Source organism: Cololabis saira, chromosome 10 (assembly GCF_033807715.1).
Source record: "Cololabis saira isolate AMF1-May2022 chromosome 10, fColSai1.1, whole genome shotgun sequence".
In the NCBI taxonomy this organism is placed as follows: domain Eukaryota; kingdom Metazoa; phylum Chordata; class Actinopteri; order Beloniformes; family Belonidae; genus Cololabis; species Cololabis saira.
Genome location: NC_084596.1, coordinates 6,096,423 through 6,116,560, shown reverse-complemented (window position 1 = coordinate 6,116,560; position 20,138 = coordinate 6,096,423). Strand labels below are relative to the sequence as shown.

General features: G+C 42.4%; 2 protein-coding genes and 8 non-coding genes across 10 annotated transcripts in view; 5 read left to right on the top strand and 5 right to left on the bottom strand.

Annotated features, from left to right (window-relative positions):
* LOC133452321 (NLR family CARD domain-containing protein 3-like) overlaps positions 1-20,138 on the bottom strand; it is a 674,416-nt gene that overhangs the window by 200,921 nt on the left and 453,357 nt on the right. The window lies entirely within an intron of this gene.
* On the top strand, positions 493-566 carry trnat-ugu (transfer RNA threonine (anticodon UGU)). Its single transcript has one exon. It is a non-coding gene; the product is annotated as a tRNA-Thr (tRNA).
* Positions 1,188-1,263, top strand: trnag-acc (transfer RNA glycine (anticodon ACC)). Its single transcript has one exon. It is a non-coding gene; the product is annotated as a tRNA-Gly (tRNA).
* Positions 1,945-2,017, bottom strand: trnak-uuu (transfer RNA lysine (anticodon UUU)). The gene has a single exon. It is a non-coding gene; the product is annotated as a tRNA-Lys (tRNA).
* trnaw-cca (transfer RNA tryptophan (anticodon CCA)) lies at positions 7,184-7,255 on the top strand. The gene has a single exon. It is a non-coding gene; the product is annotated as a tRNA-Trp (tRNA).
* On the bottom strand, positions 12,491-12,563 carry trnat-cgu (transfer RNA threonine (anticodon CGU)). The gene has a single exon. It is a non-coding gene; the product is annotated as a tRNA-Thr (tRNA).
* On the bottom strand, positions 16,472-17,329 carry LOC133452347 (uncharacterized; the record flags this gene model as incomplete). The annotated part of the gene is made up of 1 exon (XM_061731597.1): positions 16,472-17,329. A coding segment is annotated over exon 1 (858 nt), but the record flags the coding sequence as incomplete, so codon positions are not given.
* Positions 18,915-18,987, top strand: trnat-cgu (transfer RNA threonine (anticodon CGU)). The gene has a single exon. It is a non-coding gene; the product is annotated as a tRNA-Thr (tRNA).
* trnat-agu (transfer RNA threonine (anticodon AGU)) lies at positions 19,433-19,506 on the top strand. The gene has a single exon. It is a non-coding gene; the product is annotated as a tRNA-Thr (tRNA).
* trnat-agu (transfer RNA threonine (anticodon AGU)) lies at positions 19,804-19,876 on the bottom strand. Its single transcript has one exon. It is a non-coding gene; the product is annotated as a tRNA-Thr (tRNA).

Sequence of the window (20,138 nt, the reverse complement as noted above, 5' to 3'; positions counted from 1 at the left end):
ATCAGCTCTGTTTTATAAAGCACATTTTTACATGAATAAAATAAGAATAACAAGAAAATAACACAACAAATGTTGAAGCACAACAGCCATGAAGACCATTTCTACAAGTGTTTGAACCAGCATTTTTAAATGTCTCATACCTGTTTAGATGTTTTTGTATAAGATTAAGGAAGAAGAACAACAGCAGAGGGCGCTGTTGCTACATTTGGTAACGTGCACAATTCAGAGGCGTCCTGGCTACTTTTGCACCCTGGGTGAACTGTCCAACATTCAGATAAATCAATCACCGCTTAGGAGGCAGGTAACCATATATGGTAAGTATAAAAGTTACCATCCTTCATAGCTCTGTTACTTCACATAAAGCCAGGACAGTAGTGGAACAGGTTTGTGTACTAAATATATCACAGTGAGGTGAAATAAAGCTGCTCCAGAGGTAGAATGAACTTGTTGTGTCAACAGGGTTTTTATAACAAGTTGAAGACGTGTGTTGAGGGCCCTGTGGCTTAGTTGGTCAAAGCATCTGTCTTGTAAACAGGAGATCCTGGGTTCAAATCCCAGCAGAGCCTTTAAACTCATGAAGACAAAGGTAAGGATGGAACTCCTGTAATGTTTAAAACCATGTACATGTGGGAAAAAAGCATCCAACTTCTGGTTTTTCCACAGTTGGATAAAGTCTTCTCCTCCGTTAGGGAGGAAACTGTTTGTCAACAATTACAATGTTTCTCAGTGTAGTAAGTTCTTCATGTGACATTTCCTAAGCAGTAGAAAGCAGACTGAACTCATCACATTTACCAGCCCTCATGAATATTGAGGTGATTATTGGTCATCAGTGAACAGTCGTTGGCTGACCGTCACTGCCAGGGTTCTTGAGAAAGCTTTGATCCAGTCAGGAGTGGGTACAAAGAGAGAGATCTGTTCATTCAAATGTCAATGACAAACTTCTCCAAGTCTATGGTCTCTTTTTAAGAGGATGCTGTTTCCACATGTCTAACTGAATATACCTGCAAACATGAAGACAGTAATCTAGAAGTTGTTGTATAAGCTGAGGGACAAATGGAGGTAAGTATCTTGTGATATTGCAGAAACATCATCAAATAGTTACTTTCCCTGACATGGAGACTGCTCATCTGGTCGTAATGCTGGAAAACTGTGACGTCTCATTCAGCAGTTTCAGGTACTTTCCTGCAGCGTTGGTGGTGTAGTGGTCACTCAGCATGGCTGCTTACCAAGCAGTTGACCTGGGTTTGATTCCCAGCCATCGCAGCAAACATGAGGGTGTTAAGAGTTCTCTTAACGCTGGGGGAAAGTTAGCAGTCTTTATGAACATGAAGTCAAACAGTCAACACGTATGTCTACATGGACAACAATACTCTGATCAGAATCACATAAAAGGGGTTTGTGTTTTGTTGAAGTGGAGATAGCAGCTGGGTTTCAGCTAAACATGCGGTGAAGTACCAGGAGAATGCTAGAGACAGACAGGTGGGAGGTGGACGGGTCCAGCATCTCCTGGTGCCGTAGGAGACGATGATGGAGCAGTAGCAAAACCATGAATGAGGTGGAAGATGAGACCTCCATCTATCTGGATCTCCTTCTGCCTGAAGCCTGTTCTTCTTCCTCCCTGATGGGACATCTCTCACATTGTTCTGCTGCAGCTTGTTCTCCGGCTTCCTCCTCCTTATCTTTAATCTGGACTTTCACTAGTTTTTGTCCTGGCTCAGAGTGAACAAGTCCCACTTTGCTGCCATTAACATTGTTACATTATTGTTTGGAAACATGCAGGTCCCTCGGATTAAGAGTCTGATGCTCGACATCTGAGATACCGAGGTCTTGCATGAGAACTTTGTTTCTGTCTTTCCTCCATTTGTTTTTTTAATAGTTTAAGATGAATATTGAAAATGATGACGTCATTACTTAACAGTCAGAAATAGCTGTCAGCAGTTAATCCACCTGAACAGGGACTTGAACCCTGGACCCTCAGATTAAAAGTCTGATGCTCTTCCAGCTGAGCTACTCAGGTCATGTTTGGAGTGTTTTGTTTCTTCTTTTTTTTCATGTTTTTTCAAATATAAGGCATTTCAGAGATTTTCAAAAAAGTCCTGGAGGAACTTTCAGTGGTTGTTCCTCTTAAACATGACAGGAAATGCTGCTCAATTCTGCTTTAAACTTTGCAGGTGACACTTTACCTTCAGGTTTTGTTTTATTTTTTAGATTATTTTATTTTTAGCATTTTTTCAAGGTGAACACAAAAACACAAAACTTCAAAACCCTCCCCAACCCAAAAAAAAAGAAAAAAGAAAGAGAGAGTATTACGTACTCTGCTACTAGGGATCACAGAATACGCAAATGAAAGGCAGGTTTTGCGAGTAAAGATATGTTTTTATTGACCACTGGTTCTTTTGTTCAAGTGGAAATGCGATTGATTAGTCACAGCAGTATGGAAAGCAGTTTACAAATTATACCGAAGAACTAAAGTTTATATAAAGAAAATAACTCCAACGTAAACCAAAGAAATAAGCATAAGGAACTGGACCTTAAAATAATAAATCCACTAACTACCTAACCTTTAACCAAAACAAAATTACAATAATATTAACTATACTAACTACTCTAAACCAATCCTCATCAAAGTAGGCTTTTACATCACTCAGGCGTTGGAGCCATCTAATATTTACCTTACTGCTTCCATTACTTTCACAAGTTAATCAACCAACAAGATTTAGCCGGAACCATCAAGATTTAGCAGGGCCACAAACTGCTTGGGCAGATAGGCTGAGGGAAACCAAACATTTGGCCCCAAAGCTCTCACAACAGGCAGACAGAATGGACAGCACGTCTCCACACATGGGTGGTGTGAGACGACTGACAAAGAGCACTGCTCCAGCAGCAGTTTTGTAGGGGAGAAGTTTCCTCTGGTTGGCTCCCGGTAGAGGTGGGCGTCGCTCTCCATCAGCACACCTGCAGCAGCTCCAACTCCTCCCACACCAGTGGACCTGAGCTGACAGGTGATTTAGTAAAGGCCACCTCCAACAGGGAATACACTCATCCAACGTAACCTCTGCACCCCAGTAGCAGATACTCATAAATAATAAATAAACAAAAATAGTAGATAAAAATAGCAAATTTACAGGGATGTAACAGAGAGAGAAAACATAAATAACAAATACATGAGGTTTAGAGGCAAGATAGACAACAGCAATCACTGACAGCAAAAAAGCTTATAAATCTACAACCCGTCCATCATAGAGGCTGATAATGTGTCCATATATGCCAAATAGGGTTGCCACACCTCTGTAAAAGTTTGATAGTCTTTCCTGAGTGTATATGTAATCTTTTCAAGTGGAACACAGCTATTCATTTCTGAAACCCATCTTCCTATAGAAAGATGGAAGTCAGACTTCCATGTGATGGCAATACACTTCCTGGCAACACACAAGGACAGTGCGAGAAACTTCTTCTGAGCTTTTCTTAATTGAGCATCAATTTTTGTAGTATCTCCTAATAAGCATGTTTGAGGATCTAATGGGAGACGCACTCCTAGAAGTTTTGTCATGATGTCAGAAAATCATGCCAGAATGTGTTTAGTTTTGTGCATAACCAAGTGCAGTGCAGGAATGAGCCCTCTTCTATCCCACATCTAAAACACAGGCTAGATATCTCAGGTTTATATTTATGCAATTTTAGTGGCGTAAGATAGGACTGATGGAGAAAGTTATAATAGGTCAGCCTGTATCTGGAGTTAATAGTGGCAGTTAGACTTTTTTGACACAATTCAGACCAGAGCTCTGTACCCATCGTCACACCCAAGTCCAACTCCCATTTCTGCCTTGATTTATGTAAACCTGGTTTTGGGGCATCCTCCATCAAGAGAGAGTACACTTTTGAGATAAGACGTGGTGCATTACCCTCATGAAGCAGTCCTTCCAGATCATTGAGCATGGGTAAAGACATTTCAGATCCCAAAACAGATTTGAGAAATGATCTTAACTGTAAATAACAAAAAAAGTTTCTGCTGGACAGATCATACTTCCTCCTTAGGTCCTCAAAAGACATCAGGGATCCCTCCTCATAGCAGTCCTCCAAATGACGAATCCCCTTCTGGTGCCACATTTCCAGGGTCTTATTATCCACTGACATCGGTATGAGTTCATTCTGCTTCAATGGTGTTTTGGGTGAAAATATATTTTTTAGTCCAATATTTTTTCGGACTTCATGCCACATCTTGATGATATTAATCAGGACAGGGTTGTCAGTTCTTCTGGAGATAGTTTTAGGTGTCCATTTATAGATAAAGTCTGCAGGTATATTTTCTTTAAGAGCATACATTCCCATTGAAACCCAAGGTGGGACATTATCCCTTTCAAAAAGAAAAGAAACAAGTCGCATTTGGGCAGCCAAATAATGTTTTTCAAAGTTAGGCAGTCGAAGACCCCCCAGTTTATAGTCCCATGTAAGTTTTTCTATTGAGACCGTAGGAGTCTTACCATTCCATATGAATTGTCTAATATGTTTATTAAGGTTTTTAAAGAAACTGGTTGGCACTGGAGTCGGTAAAGACTGAAAGAGGTACTGCAGCCTCGGTAATACATTCATCTTAATGCAATTCATTCGGCCAATCAAAGTTATAGGTAAATGTATCCATTTCTGTAAATCCTCCATTATTCGACCAGCTAGTGGTAAGTAATTCAGCTTGTACACATTCTTAAGATTGTTATCCACCATAATTCCAAGGTATCTTACTCCACTTGGAGACCATTTAAACGGGACTCTTTGCTGATGTTCAGCATAGTCAAAGTTTGAGAGTGGGAGAATTTCACTTTTGTCGTAATTTACTTTATACCCAGAAACAGATCCAAATGTATGCAAAACTGTTTTTAATTTAGCAAGGGAATCAAATGGATTTGTTAAGTACAAAATTATATCATCTGCCATAAGGTTAATTTTATGTGTCGTTTGGCCCACTTTCATACCCTTTATCTCTGAGTCTTGTCTGATTGTCTTGGCCAGAGGTTCGACAGCTATAACAAAGAGCCCAGGGGATAAGGGACACCCTTGTCTGCTCGATCTACTCAAAGGGAAAGCAGTGGACATTTGTCCATTAGTGATTATTTTGGCTTGTGGTTTCTTATAAAGCGTTCTGACCCAATTAATAAAATAAGAGCCGAATCCGAATTTAGATAGAACCTTGAATAAATAGGGCCACTCAAGCCTATCAAAGGCCTTTTCAGCGTCCAGGGTAACAGCTATACTAGGTTCAGCACCGGAGGTTGCCATATGAATAATATTAAGTAACCTACACATGTTACTGGCAGAGGATCTCTTCTGGATAAAACCAACCTGATCTAGGTTTATCAATTTTGGTAAGAATTTACTCAACCTATTTGCTAAAGCTTTAGAAATCAATTTGTAATCTGCATTCAAGAGTGAAATTGCCCGAAAAGAGGAGCATTTTAAGGGGTCTTTGTTCTTTTTATGGATCACTGTAATTATAGCCATTGTTTTGTTTTATTTGAACCCAGCCGGTGGAGAGATGAAATCTGTGAGAACAATTTATAATCTTGTTGATTTTTGCCAAATACAGGAAAGAGGAGACATGAAGTAGTGATTGTGTGGGGATTCAGCAAAATGTATGTATATAAAATGGTATATAGAATAATTATTATAGCAGCACGGCGGATAATCGGACCCGCTGGTACCGTTTTGTTTCTTGGCCCTGTAGTTCTCCTTTTTCAGCGTCTTCCAGCGGAGCTTGATCTGGTCTGGACTAAATCTCGCTATCCCGGTACTTTCTACCGTCTACAAACAGCAGTGAAGCCCGGCTAGCTCAGTCGGTAGAGAGACTCTTAATCTCAGGGTCGTGGGTTCGAGCCCCACGTTGGGCGCTGAAGTCACATTTATGAAGTTTGTTTGAAGTGTAGAGTCCAGGTTGAAGGCTAGCAGAAAGGAATCACCTCCACTGCTGTGCTGTTTCTGATTTTACTGGGTGAGACTGATGACATCAATGACATCACATGTCTGATGACATTCCAGGGTTAGATTAAATAATTCTTAATTATGACAATGTTAGTATAGTGGGCAGTATCTGGGCCTGGGGTTCGATTCCCCGATGGAGAGACCAGCTATTTGGTACAATGGACATACATGACTGATACAAGTGAACAAAGGTCAATAGGATGAAAATCACTCCTCCACACACCAGTTGCCGTTGCCCTGCTAAAAAAGCTTTAATTGATGAAGTTCTTCTAAGATAAAACTGTGGATGTTCTGTTCACTCGTCAGTCCTGATCCAGAGGTCCAGCTTGTTAGACTCAGACCAGAGACCTTTTGCATTTGCGACGAACCAAATAACCACTACACTACAGAAACTGTGCAGCAGGTTATTGATCATGATTCAATTCATTCAATCATTTAGTTTCTATTCCCCCTTAATCTTATACAAAACCATCTAGACAGGTATGTAGAGACATAGATAGTAGGACATTTTGCACTAGCTAGCTATAGGCTAGCTTGAGGAGCATAGCAACCTGATAACCGCCAGGTCTACACAGATTTTGACGTAGTCAAGCTGAACTTGAGATGCGCTCCAATTGTCTCATAATGCCAAGTGGCCGAGAGTAGGTGACATCATCACCAGGTAGTTGGCTTCCAACTGCACCAACTCCTAAAAAATGGACACCTCCGAAATAGCCAATTTGTGAGCATCTACAATTGCGAAAAACTAGAAAATCACAAGTTTAGTCCAGACAGAAAAACTGGTTTCTCATGAGACTCTTAATCTCAGGGTCTTGGGTTCGAGCCCCACGTTGGGCGCTGAAGTCACATTTATGAAGTTTGTTTGAAGTCTAGAGTCCAGGTTGAAGGCTAGCAGAAAGGAATCAACTCCACTGCTGTTCTGGTCACTGAGATGGATTTTATCTGCCAACAACGTTTAATGGGGAAAAAAGGCTTGTTAAATCTACGATGTCTTAACCTCAGACAAGACTGTGATTTATAACTCATCCATCAGGGGAGTCTTTTACAAAGAGTGCAGTGCACAAAAAATGTCTGTACACCACTTTCTACGCTCACAGTCTGATGTTCAGAAATTGGCTTGAATGTGAAAAGTTGTGGTGACGGAAGTTATTTGGTTTTGAAGGTGTGCCCGCTATGATCAGATTGGTGTACAACCTCAGAGGATATCAGAAAAGGCTCTGTGGCGCAATGGTAGCGTGTCTGACTCCAGATCAGAAGGTTATGTGTTCAACTCACATCAGGGTCATAATGAACTTTCAATTTTGTTTTATCCATCCTCACAAGTTCATTCCCCGCGCAGGTTCAAATCCTGCCAACAACGATTCATGTATGAATGTTAATCTTAATCTTAATCTCAGGGTCGTGGGTTCGAGCCCCACGTTGGGCTGAAGTCACATTTATGAAGTTTGTTTGAAGTGTAGAGTCCAGGTTGAAGGTGAGCAGAAAGGAATCACCTCCACTGCTGTTCTGGTCACTGAGATGGATTTCACTGGCTGAGAATGGTGACATCATCAATGACATCACATGTCTGATGACATTCCAGGGTTAGATGAAAGAATTCGTAATTATGACAATGTATCATGCATGTGGCATGTAATTGATTTGCCGATGACGATGATAACATGTAAGAATTTGTAATCATGACAATGTATCTGATGCATGTATTTGATTTGCCGATGACGATGATAACATGTGCACGTTTCCAAATGTAGCAACAGCGCCCTCTGCTGTTTATATTGAAACGTAAACATTTTGCTTAACATTCTGCAGTGTCCATGGAAACCATCCCAATCTCACACACAGTGCAGTAACATCAGAAATGTTTCACCTCTATACTCCAAGACTGACCTGCTGAGGTCATCATGTTTTCATGTTCCTGTGGCAGAATTATTTCCCTATTTCTGTTCAATAGCTCCATGACTTGTGTATTCTTCTACCAAGGCCTGAAACTGGGAAAAGGAAACATTTTAAATGAATTATTGTCTCCCTTATGCGCCGCTTGCCAGGTCCTTACCACTGGCAGAGTCCATTGTCCTTGGCTAAGTGTCCGGGCTGTAGCACCCCCCCTCTCCACCGCAATCAATTGAGGTGTGAATGGTGTGAAAATCTGATCCAAACATCCTAGTGGATTTGGTTGTGTCCGTGGCACCTTTTCTTTCTTTTTCCAAAAACTTGAGAAGCACTCTTGCTGCCACAGGGGTGCTGTGACCCGGATTCAAACTTGGGTCGCTGCGGCCACAACGCAGAGTACTCACCACTATACGATCACAGCTTGAAAGGGTACGTGTACCCAGCTTTAGATATGTGCTCTGTTTCTGCAGTTATGTCAGTGAACACAGTGTGAGGTTGGAAGAAGAGTTTACGGAGGTGTGCCGCCCCTGTCGTCAGGTAAGGGCATTTGCTTCGAATGAGATATGAGGAAGGAAGAGAATGAATAAAAGAGGTCCCATGAAAGACAAACATAATGCGTGAGCCGGGGCAGATTTCATCACGCACTCTGTCACTATCATTTTGACCCGGGTTCTGTTGTGAGCCACGTTGAAGTGTGTTTGCGCTCCAGCATCCGGATCGGGGTACAGGGTAATCAGCGTGTGGAGGCACGGATATCCTCGGAGTTCACAGAGTTCAAGTATCTCGTTGTTCACGAGTGAGGGAACGATGGAGCGGGAGATTGACAGACGGATCGGGGCAGCGGACGCTGTACCGGACCGTCGTGGACCCTCTGTGCTTATAGAGCCTTCAGATAGTTACATCTGGTCTCCTAACTCATATTCACTCTTTAAAGGACACTTTGGTTCAGCTACCCTCTCCGGTTATTGCAAAAATAAGGAGAGATTAGAAGTTCTCCAGTAGAATGACAAAACAGAGAACATCCACGTTCACTAAGAGCAGGAGTACTTTAGAGTTTAGAGGCTCTCGTAGAGTATCTTTGTGTGCATGTATGATTTAAGTGAGATAGTTATGTTCGTTTGTATCTTCTGTGTTTTGTAGCCTTGAAATGCCTTACTTTTATGTTATTCCAATGAAACTATGTTGTTTTTTCTGTAAAAACGTAATAGTTATAGTAGATGTACCACAACAAAGTTACACAATATGAACAACATCACAACAACATCATAGAGTGCGCGTTCACTAAGAGCAGGAGTACTTTTGACAAAGTACTCTGCTATAATTAAGCAATCGTGTGAGAAATACTGCCAGAACCAGCAGTGAGAGATATGTGATCTTTCAGGCATCTCAAGACATTTGAGTTTAGAGGCTCTGCTGGGATTTGAACCAGGATCTCCTGTTTACTAGACAGGCTCTTTGACAAACTAAGCCACAGAACCTCCATTTGCAATCCAGAAGGTGAACTCTACACTCTGAAGTTGAAAATCACTCATCTTGGAGCATTTGGAGCAATCCAGGATTTCCTTTGTACATGTGCCATTGAGTACTTTCTCTAACAAACTTTAACACATGTCATCGTTAGTATAGTGGACAGAATCTCTGCCTGTCACGCAAAAGACCGGGGTTAGATTCCCAGATGGGGAGTGGACCTGTTTTGGATATGCATGACTGATACATATGAACGATGGTCAATAAGATAAAAATGGCTCTTCCACACACCATAGGCAGTTGTGCTTTTCCTGCTAAAACAGACAAAACAGTGCTGTAAATCTTCCAGTGCATGATATTCTCTGTTCACTGATAGGTCCTGATCCAGAAGTTCAGCCTGGTAGAACCAGACAAGGGACCTTTTTCATCTTTTTTTCACCTTTTTCAAGCACAGTTCCTTACCATCAGTGTAGCCAATTATATAGTAATCATATATATGTTGTGCAACTCGGGTAGCTTGGCTGATTAGTTATCCAAGGCTATAAATGAATATTATTAATAATTATTAATAATTAATAAAGTTGACTATTTATCAAATCGTATTATCAAAATGATAATTCTCGTCGGGGCACCACCGCCGGGCCTTACTCCGGTGGAATTGTGATAACTAAACAGCAGAAAATCAGTCTCATATGATTTGAATTATCCTGCAGAACAACAAATCTTACTATATCTTACAGAATAACAATGAAGGCGTGATATCCGAACACTAGGCTCTGCTTAAACAAATCAATTTGTGACCAAATCTTGCATGAAATAACAACAACCACTCATTAAAAATCAATCAGGATTTATTTACATACAGGTGTCAAAAGATGATAAACGCAACACCCCAAATAAACCTGATGGCAGAACTTAAGTATTATAAAACAATTAACTAGAAAAACAACAATCAATAAAAATGAAACTTAAAGTTAAATGCATGGAATGAAAAAAAAGAAATCAAAGCAATAATAAAAATGATATCACGAACATGTACGGTTTAAAATATTGTGGCTGCATAAAGATGGCTGCATTTTTTAAAGATGGCGGAACGGGGCGGCGGGATGCGTCTCGGTTCTGCGCGGGGCAGGCTGTCCACAGGTCCTTTCAGGTGAACTCAAGCAGAGAGAGAGAAGTTAGGAAAGAGGAACGGGTCTCACCCTGGGCCGGGGCCGAACTTCGAAGCGGCTTCTCCCCCCTTTCCAGCTCCCAGGGACCGGGGACACGTGAAGCGGAGCTCCGGATGAAAAGTTGAGACCGAGAGCTGATGGGAGCGGCTCCGCGCGCCGCGGCTTCAACGGGCTGCAGGTCCAACGGAGCGGCCCGATCCGATGGGGGGGCCTTACACCTCCCCCCAGCCGGGGGGAGAAAGGAAGATGGGACCTTGGCCCGGAGCCAAACGTCCTGCTGCTCAGGATGAGAGGTTGATCGGAAGAGAGAGAGGAAAAGGAGAGAGGGATTCAGCGCCACTTTCTGCGCCGCTGTCTGCGCCGCGGGTCCTCGCTGATTCTCCGGCCAGACCACGCTGCAGACCTCTCCTCGTATCCCCCCCTTTGGGGGGGGGGGGGAGGCCGTGGTCCCTTTGGCCCGGAGCCAGAAAGACGTGCTGATCCGCCAGTTGAATGAAGGAAAAAGAAAGAGATGAACGCGCAGCGCAGCGCAGCGTTTTGATCCTACGCGCGCTGCGGTGACGTCATCGGTGCCTCATTGGGATTGGGTGCGCGTCGCTCTCAGGCGCCGCCCCATCCCGCAAGGCATGCTGGGATTGTAGGTCATGGCACAGTCGCCATTTTATGAGGCACATTAAAGCCAGTTTCAGGCCGGGGGGGGTTGACCAGGGTTTCAACGTTTGAATACGGTATACATTCACAAAATGTTCATAAACCTTTATAACAGTCCACATGATCACTGGGTGTGGTCCAACATATATATATATATATATATATATATATATATATATATATATTTCTCCTAATTAAAGTGTTGCAATGCTAAAATTGATTATGCAAAGGCCGATGAGATTTATGTGAGAAAATTATTTAGTGGTTTTGTTTTTGTTTTTCAGAATGAACACAAGATGGCTGCTTCACTGAGAGTTGTACTTGGAGAGGACAACGCAGCAAAACTAACTCTGCCCAATGGGATGCCGGATTCAATAGAGGATCTCAAAGAAGACATCAAAAGAAAACTCAGCTTGCCTGGAAGTTTCAGACTACAATACAGAGACATTGAATTGGATAATGAGTTTGTGAACTTGACAGAGATCTCACAAATCAAAGACAAGAGCACTGTTAAAGTCATTTACTTAACAGATGAGTCAGACACAACCACATGTCAACCTGTTTCACGGTGGTTAGATGACAGTTCTTTGTCCACAGCATCAGACACAGATGTACTTTCCTCTCCCGAATCCACATCTTCAGGTTCTTCCCTTAGGTCACAGCCATGGCCCCAACATTTCCAGATACCTCAGTTTAATTATGAGGTACAGATTCAGTTGGAAAGGGCCAACCAAGCCTTCCTGAACAGTGGTACTCTTTTGAGTCCGAAATTAAAGTCGGATATACTTGATGGTTTGGCATCAGAAATTGTCAAATACAAAGTTTGCCCTTCAAGTTCAGAGTTCGATGACGTGGCCCAGGCCCTCATAACAACGTATCCTTGTTTAAAGGAGCAGGGATCAGTTACTGGCTTCTATGGATGGAAAATTAGTTTGAAGTATAAAATGTCAAACTACCGAACAAGACTGAGGAACATTGGCTGCCCAGAATTGAGCATAAATGCCACCAAAGAAAAGCGAGCTGGTTCAAAAGTTGGACTCAACTCAAGTATGTTAGTGTTCTTTTGAACCAGGTGAATGGAGAAAATACAATGCAAGTGTAATTTTGATGCACGTATGTTAGAATAACATATTTTCATATGCACTACAAATGTCTGTGCTCCATCCCAACACTGGCAGCTCCAAGATAATGTTGCTCTGTTGAACTCTCATAACTCACAGAAATCAATGACTGTGTGAGAGGAGAAGGTGAAGACTTGATCCAAACATGTGGAAGAATCCTCTATAAACTCTTTGGTTTTAAACTTAACCTGAGTTACATCCTTACTGTTGTGAGTTTAAAGGCTCTGCTGGGAGTTGAACACAGGATCTCCTGTTTACGAGACAGGCGCTTTGACCACTAAGCCACAGGGCCCTCAATTGAACAAACATGTATGTAGATAGGCTAGTTTTAGCAATAAAAAGAAAGGAGTGAATTGGGATTCAGAAGATTCTCCCTTCAGTCATGGCTGTCTGGCCTGATTCAAAAGTTACTGATCTGTGAGGGTTGAGAGTGGTCTTTAAGATCCCCTGCACCGATATAAAGGTTTAAAAGGAGATGGACACTGACTTTCCAATGACATTGATACACAGTTACGTCAGCAGCACACAGCAGTCATGTGGAAGCAGCAGCGGGATGACCGGGGGGGGGGGGGGGGGGGTGCAGGCAGGCAGAAGCAGCAACAGCAGACATCCACGTAAGCAGGTGGAAGCAGCAACGGGATGACCGGGGATGGGGGGAGGGGGGCCGGGAGCACAGGCCAGAACGCAGCTCCCAAGGCTCCAGCCTGCAAACATGCACAAAAGAGAAAAAAGGGGGGCCAGCACAAGAAACTACAGGAGCGATGGACAAAAATGATAGCTATGAGATATTTATAATAGATAAAAATGGTAATGGAGAAGAGAGGCAGGGAAAAGGAGAGGAGAAGAAGGGTGAGAGGCACCGCCCAGTGGATCATGTCGGTGCCCCCGTGCAGCATAAGCCTATAGCAGCATATCTACCGCGAAGCTATATTTGAGACTAAATTATTATAGTCTTGTTCTATAGCTGTAACTATGACTACTGACTCTAACACACTAGAGTTTACACTACCTAGAGATTTACCAACACCAGCTAGAGGTTTACTAAACACTAACTATAGGCTTTACTAAACAGAAAGGTTTTAAGTTTAGTTTTAAAGGTGGAGGTGGTGTCAGCCTCCTTAACCCAGATTGGAAGTTGGTTCCATAGTAATGGTGCCTGATAGCAGAACGCCCGCCCTCCAAATATACATTTGGATACTCTAGGAACTACGAGTAAACCTGCACCCTGGGAGCGGAGAGCTCGGCCAGGAATATAAGGCACTATCAAATCTTGTAAATACTGCGGAGCTAAGCCGTTTTGGGCTTTATATGCAAGTAATAAAATTTTAAATTGAATTCTGAATTTTACAGGTAGCCAATGGAGCGACGCTAACACTGGAGAGACGTGGTCTCTCCTGCTGATTCCTGTCAGCACTCGTGCTGCTGCATTCTGGATCAGCTGGAGCCTATTCAGCAAATTACTTGGACATCCTGCTAATAACACATTACAGTAATCCAGTCTAGAAGATACAAACGCATGAACTAGTTTTTCTGCATCACTCTGCGAGAGTTTTTGCAATATTACGGAGATGGAAAAACGCTATTTTACAAACCTGATTAACATATGGTTTAAACGACAAATCCTGATCGAAAACAACACCAAGGTTTCTCACAGTTGCACTGGAAGCCATCGCAAACACCATCTAATCCCTTCCTAAGATGCTCTGGACCAAGAATGATAACCTCTGTTTTATCTGAATTTAGAAGCAGGAAATTTCTGGACATCCAGTCCTTGATGTCCCTAAGACATGCCTGAAGTTTATCTAACGGTTCTGTTTCATCCGGCTTCATAGACAAGTAGAGCTGCGTATCATCAGCATAACAATGAAAGTGTATGCCGTGATTCTGGATTATACTTCCTAATGGCTGCATGTATAAACTAAACAAGATTGGCCCTAGCACTGAACCCTGCGGAACACCATAACAGACCCTTGACTGTTTTGAAGAAACCTCATGTACATGAACAAACTGGAACCTGTCAGATAGATATGATTTAAACCAACGTAGAGCTGTCCCTTTAATCCCAACAACATGCTCTAACCTGTGCAGTAAAATGCCATGATCTACAGTGTCAAAAGCAGCACTGAGGTCCAGTAGAACCAGTATGGACACTAATCCCTTATCTGAGGCCATAAGGAGGTCATTCGTGACTCGAACCAGTGCTGTCTCTGTGCTATGATGCATTCTGTACCCTGACTGAAAGACTTCAAACAGATCATTTCTATACAAATAGTCACATAACTGGCTTGAAACTGCCTTTTCCAGAATTTTAGATACAAATGGAAGGTTAGATATTGGCCTATAATTAGCTAAGGTGTCTGGGTCAAGAGAAGGTTTTTTAAGTAAAGGTTTAATTACTGCCACTTTGAAAACCTGTGGTACATATCCTAAGCTTAGGGATAGGTTGATTTGGTCCAGTATTGTCACATCAATAAGAGAAAAAATATGTTTGAATAGTCGAGTCGGGATGGGGTCTAACATACATGTGGGTCACTTAGCTCTATTAACGAGTGAAGTCAGCTTAGGGAGGTCTATAGGATCAAAACAGTCTAAAGACAAGTCAGAGCCTAGGGAAGTCGCTAAAGCTGAAGAAACGCCCACAACCGGCTGGTTGATTTCTTCTCTTATTCTCGTGATTTTACTGTTAAAGAAGCTCATAAAGTCCTCACTACTGAGAGCTGCAGGAATGCACGGCTCCACAGAGCTGTGACTCTTTGTCAGCCTGGCTACAGTGCTGAACAGAAAACGTGGGTTACTTTTGTTATCCTCTATCAACGTTGAATAATAAGCTGTTCTGGCTTTGCGAATGGCTTTTTTATATACTATTAGAATATCTTTCCATTCACGATAAGAGTCTACAGACCTACAAGAGTACCACTTCCTTTCCATTTTACGCACGTTTTGTTTCAACATGCGAATATCTGAATTGTACCAGGGAGTTAAGCTCCTGTGGCTAGAAACCCTCCTTTTCAAAGGAGCAACTTCATCTAAAGCTGAATGCAACAAATCAGCAGCGTTACTAGCAAGGAAATCAACATCTGCAGAGGTAGAACCCAGGTCACTGGCCTCGACTACATCACTATTTCGCACCGTCGTAAGATAAGTAATGGCCTCCCTAAATTTAACAATAACTTCATCAGACAAACATCTGCTAAAATAATACCTCCTATTTTGCACTTCAACATCAACAAAATTAAATTCAAACGTTATTAAGTAATGGTCGGATAAAAGGGAGTTTACAGGTGACACCAACAGACCATCAGTTTCAACACCGTAGGTGAGAACGAGATCGAGAGTATGATTAAAACAGTGCGTCGGTTTATCCTCTTTTTGTGAGATACCCATTGATTCTAGAAGAGAATCGAAGGCTAATTTAAGATTATCGCTTTCAACATCCATATGAATGTTAAAATCACCCACTATGATGAATTTATCTGTGCTGATCAATAATCCAGAAAGGAAATCTGAAAATTCAGACAAAAACTCTAGATACGCACCAGCAGGGGGCCGGTACACTACCACTAACACAACTGGCTTCTCTGATTTCCAGCTCGGAAATTTCAGACCAAGCATGAGGCTTTCAAATGTATTATAGTTGCACTTAGGTTCAATTTTTATTTGGAGACCGGAGTTATAAATTGCTGCGACTCCTCCGCCTCGGCCCGTGCTTCTAGGAATGTGATGGTTAAAGTAGCCGGGCGGAGTTTATTCATTCAAACTAACATACTCTTCCTCCTGTAACCATGTTTCTGTTAAGCAGAAAATATCACTCCTGCTCTCTGTAATTATATCATTTACTAACAGAGACTTAGAGCTTAATGATCGTATATTTAGTAGTCCGCATCTAATTTTTCGGTCTGTAATTGGTACCAAATGTACATTGGTTTTAATTTTTACAAGGTTATCTTGATTAACGCCTCCAAAACGCCGCACCTGGTGAACTTTTGGAGGGCGGGGAACTGCAACCACTTCTATTTTGCTAGGCAACTGGCCAGAGTCGCCAATATCATGTAATCCTACAGTTTTAGAGTCGCTAATTACATAATGCAATCCTACAGTTTTGTTGGCAGGCGTTGGTCCTCGAGAAGCAGCAGAGAAGTGTGTTAAATTACAGCTCTGTATCCTGGCCTGGACCCTGCATTGTCAGGGGGAGTGTCTAATAACATTGGCCAGATTTCTAGACATAAGAGCTGCACCACCCCGGGTGGGATGAATGCCGTCCCTTCTAATCAGACCGGGCTTTCCCCAGAATGTCTCCCAGTTGTCAATAAAGTCCACGTCGTTTTCTGAACACCACTGAGACAACCAGCGGCGGAGTGAGAGCATGCGACTAAACATGTCATCGCTGGTCAGATTGGGGAGGGGACCAGAGAAACCTACGGAGTCCGACATGGTTTTGGCGTAGTTACACACCGAGACAATATTAATTCTGGTTACTTCCGACTGGCGAAGACGGGAGTCATTAGCTCCGACATTGATGATAACTTTACCATATTTACGATTACCCTTTGCCAGCAGCTTCAAATTTGCTTCTATGTCGCCCGCTCTGGCCCCCGGGATGCACCTAACTAAGGTCTCTGGAGTCGGCCTCACATGTCTCACAATAGAGTCTCCAATTACCAGGGTCGGTTTCTCAACAGATGTGTCGCTGAGTGGGGAAAAACGGTTAGACACATGAAGCGGGTGGTGGTGTTCCGTGAACCCATTAGGACTACGCGTCCTCCGAACCGTCACCCAGCGGTCCTGACTGGCCGGCTGCTCGGGAGCTGCAGGGGAGCGGCTACGCTCAGCTGCTACAGGCCGGTCCGTCGCTAGCTTAGCCTGGTTAGCTGAGGAGGCTCTCGGACTATGGTTTAGTTGGCCGAACCGGACCTCTAACTGACTGAGCCTCGCCTCCAGCCCTGCAAATAAGCTACACTTTAAGCACTTACCGTCTTCACTAAAGGAGGCAGAGGAATAGCTAAACATTTCACACACCGAGCAGCAAAGAGGTGAAACGGTGGGAGCCGGAGAGGCCATGCTAAGATGCTAACGGAGGCTAATGGACAGAAATGTATCGGTGATTGGTGACAGTGAAAGTTACGGAAGAGAAAATGAGCGAGTGTTGAAATAAAGACAGAAATGTACCAGATATAGTGCTATTTTACCAGAAAACAGTCTAAGTTTTAGATAAAAAGTCGGGATAGATCTGAGCCTGCGCGCCGTGCAGCAGCAACAGACCGCAACACCAGGAAGTGACGCGATGTGTGACGCAATACGTTACCCAATCAGCAAGCCAAGAGATGAGCAGGCCTGATTCTCACTTTGGGTGCGAGAGGTCCCGGGTTCAATTCCCGGACGAGCCCCAGAGATTTATGCAATTTGTGGTTTTTCTCCTCCAAGTAGCAAAGTTTCAAGACTGTAGTACAATGCTTTACCTGAAGACCAACATTGGCATGATGTGTGAATGCTGAAAACCTACATCTTGCTTCTCTTTCATGCCAAGAGGTCAGCCGGTAAGGCCTAGTCCGTAAACCCTTTCCCCTTTCTTTAATTGGACTCCTTTTTTGTTTCAGATAGATAGATGAAATAGAGGACAATTTGGTTTAAAGTTAACAAGTTTAGATAGATAGATAGATAGATAGATAGATAGATAGATAGATAGATAGATAGATAGATAGATAGATATAGATAGATAGATAGATAGATAGATAGATAGATAGATAGATAGATAGATAGATAGATAGATAGATAGATAGATAGATAGATAGATAGATAGATAGATAGATAGATAGATTTTCATTTCTGTACTTCTGGTGTGCTTTTAAACAGTTTTCTGTTGTTAATAACAACAGTAAAAATAGATCTTAAATAGAAAATAGATCTTAACAAGTCCCACTTTGCTGCCATTAACATTGTTACATTATTGTTTGGAAACATGCAGGTCCCTCGGATTAAGAGTCTGATGCTCGACATCTGAGATACCGAGGTCTTGCATGAGAACTTTGTTTCTGTCTTTCCTCCATTTGTTTTTTTAATAGCTTAAGATGAATATTTAAAATGATCATGTCATTACTTAACAGTCAGAAATAGCTGTCAGCAGTTAATCCACCTGAACAGGGACTTGAACCCTGGACCCTCAGATTAAAAGTCTGATGCTCTTCCAGTTGAGTTATTCAGTTCACATTTGGAGTGTTTTGTTTCTTCTTTTTCTTCATGTTTTTTCAAATATAAAGCATTTCAAAAAAAGCCTTGGAGGAACTTTCAGTGGTTGTTCCTCTTAAACATGACAGGAAATGCTGCTCAATTCTGCTTAAACTTTGCAGGTTTTTCCTCCATTGAAGTCTTTCTGTCTAGAAAAAGTCAGTCTTCAGTTTTCCAGTATTTGAACTTAATAACTGCGTACCAATGTCATTGGAAAGTCAGTGTCCATCTCGTTTTAAACCTTTATATCGGTGCAATAGGGGATCTTAAAGACCACCCTCAACCCTCACAGATCAGTAACTTTTAAATCAGGCCAGACGGCCATGACTGAAGGGAGAATCTTCTGAATCCCAATTCAGTGTCACTGCTTTCTTTTTATTTCTAAAATTAGCCTATCTACATACATGTTTGTTCAACTGAGGGCCCTGTAGCTTAGTGGTCAAAGCGCCTGTCTCGTAAACAGGAGATCCTGGGTTCAACTCCCAGCAGAGCCTTTAAACTCACAACAGTAAGGATGTAACTCAGGTTAAGTTTAAAACCAAAGAATTTGTAGAGGATTCTTCCACATGTTTGGATCAAGTCTTCACCTTCTCCTCTCACACGGTGATTGATTTCTGTGAGTTATGAACAGAGCAACATTATCTTTGAGCTGCCAGTGTTGGGATGGAGCACACAGACATTTGTAGTGCATATGTAAGTGCATCAAAATTACATTTGTGTAATGTCCTACGCACGTGTGAATTGTTCGGTGCATTTGTTTTGTGAATGTTGTCCTGTGAAGGGTGGTGTTCCTTCTCCGGGTGGGGAGAGAAGTCCTGCCTCAGGTGGAGGAGTTCAAGTATCTCGTTGTTCACGAGTGAGGGAATGATGGAGCGTGATTGGCAGACGGATCGGTGCAGAGTCTGCAGTTATGCGGTCGATGGTCGTGGTGAAGAAGGAGGCCCTGTCGCTTAGTTGGTTAAAGCATCTGTCTAGTAAACAGGAGATCCTGGGTTCAAATCCCAGCAGAGCCTCTCATTCATTCATAGTCCATGGTGGTGAAATGGAAAAATGGCATGTAGCTTAAAAAAAAGAAAGGCACTTAGAAGGTTTCTTAACCAAAGTTTAATCACACATTCCATTCTTAAAGTTCTTCTAAGACAGGTGTGTCCAAAGTCAGTCCTCGAGGGCCGCAATCCTGCATGTTTTAGATGCAAGAGTACTTTTGACAAAGTACTCTGCTATAATTAAGCAAGCGCGTGAGAAATACTGCCAGAACCAGCAGTGAAAGATATGTGATCTTTCAGGCGTCTCAAGACATTTGAGTTTAGAGGCTCTGCTGGGATTTGAACCAGGATCTCCTGTTTACTAGACAGGCACTTTGACCAACTAAGCCACAGAACCTCCATCTGTGATCCAGAAGGTGCAGAACTCTACACTCTGAAGTTGAAAATCACTCATCTTGGAGCATTCCGATAAATCCAGGATTTCCTTTGTACATTGGCCATTGAGTACTTTCTCTAACAAACTTTAATACATGTCATCTTTAGTATAGTGGACAGAATCTCTGCCTGTCACACAGAAGACACACAATTCCCCGCCAGGGAGAGAACCTGTTTTGGATATCCATGACTGATACATATGAACAATGGTCAATAAGATAAAA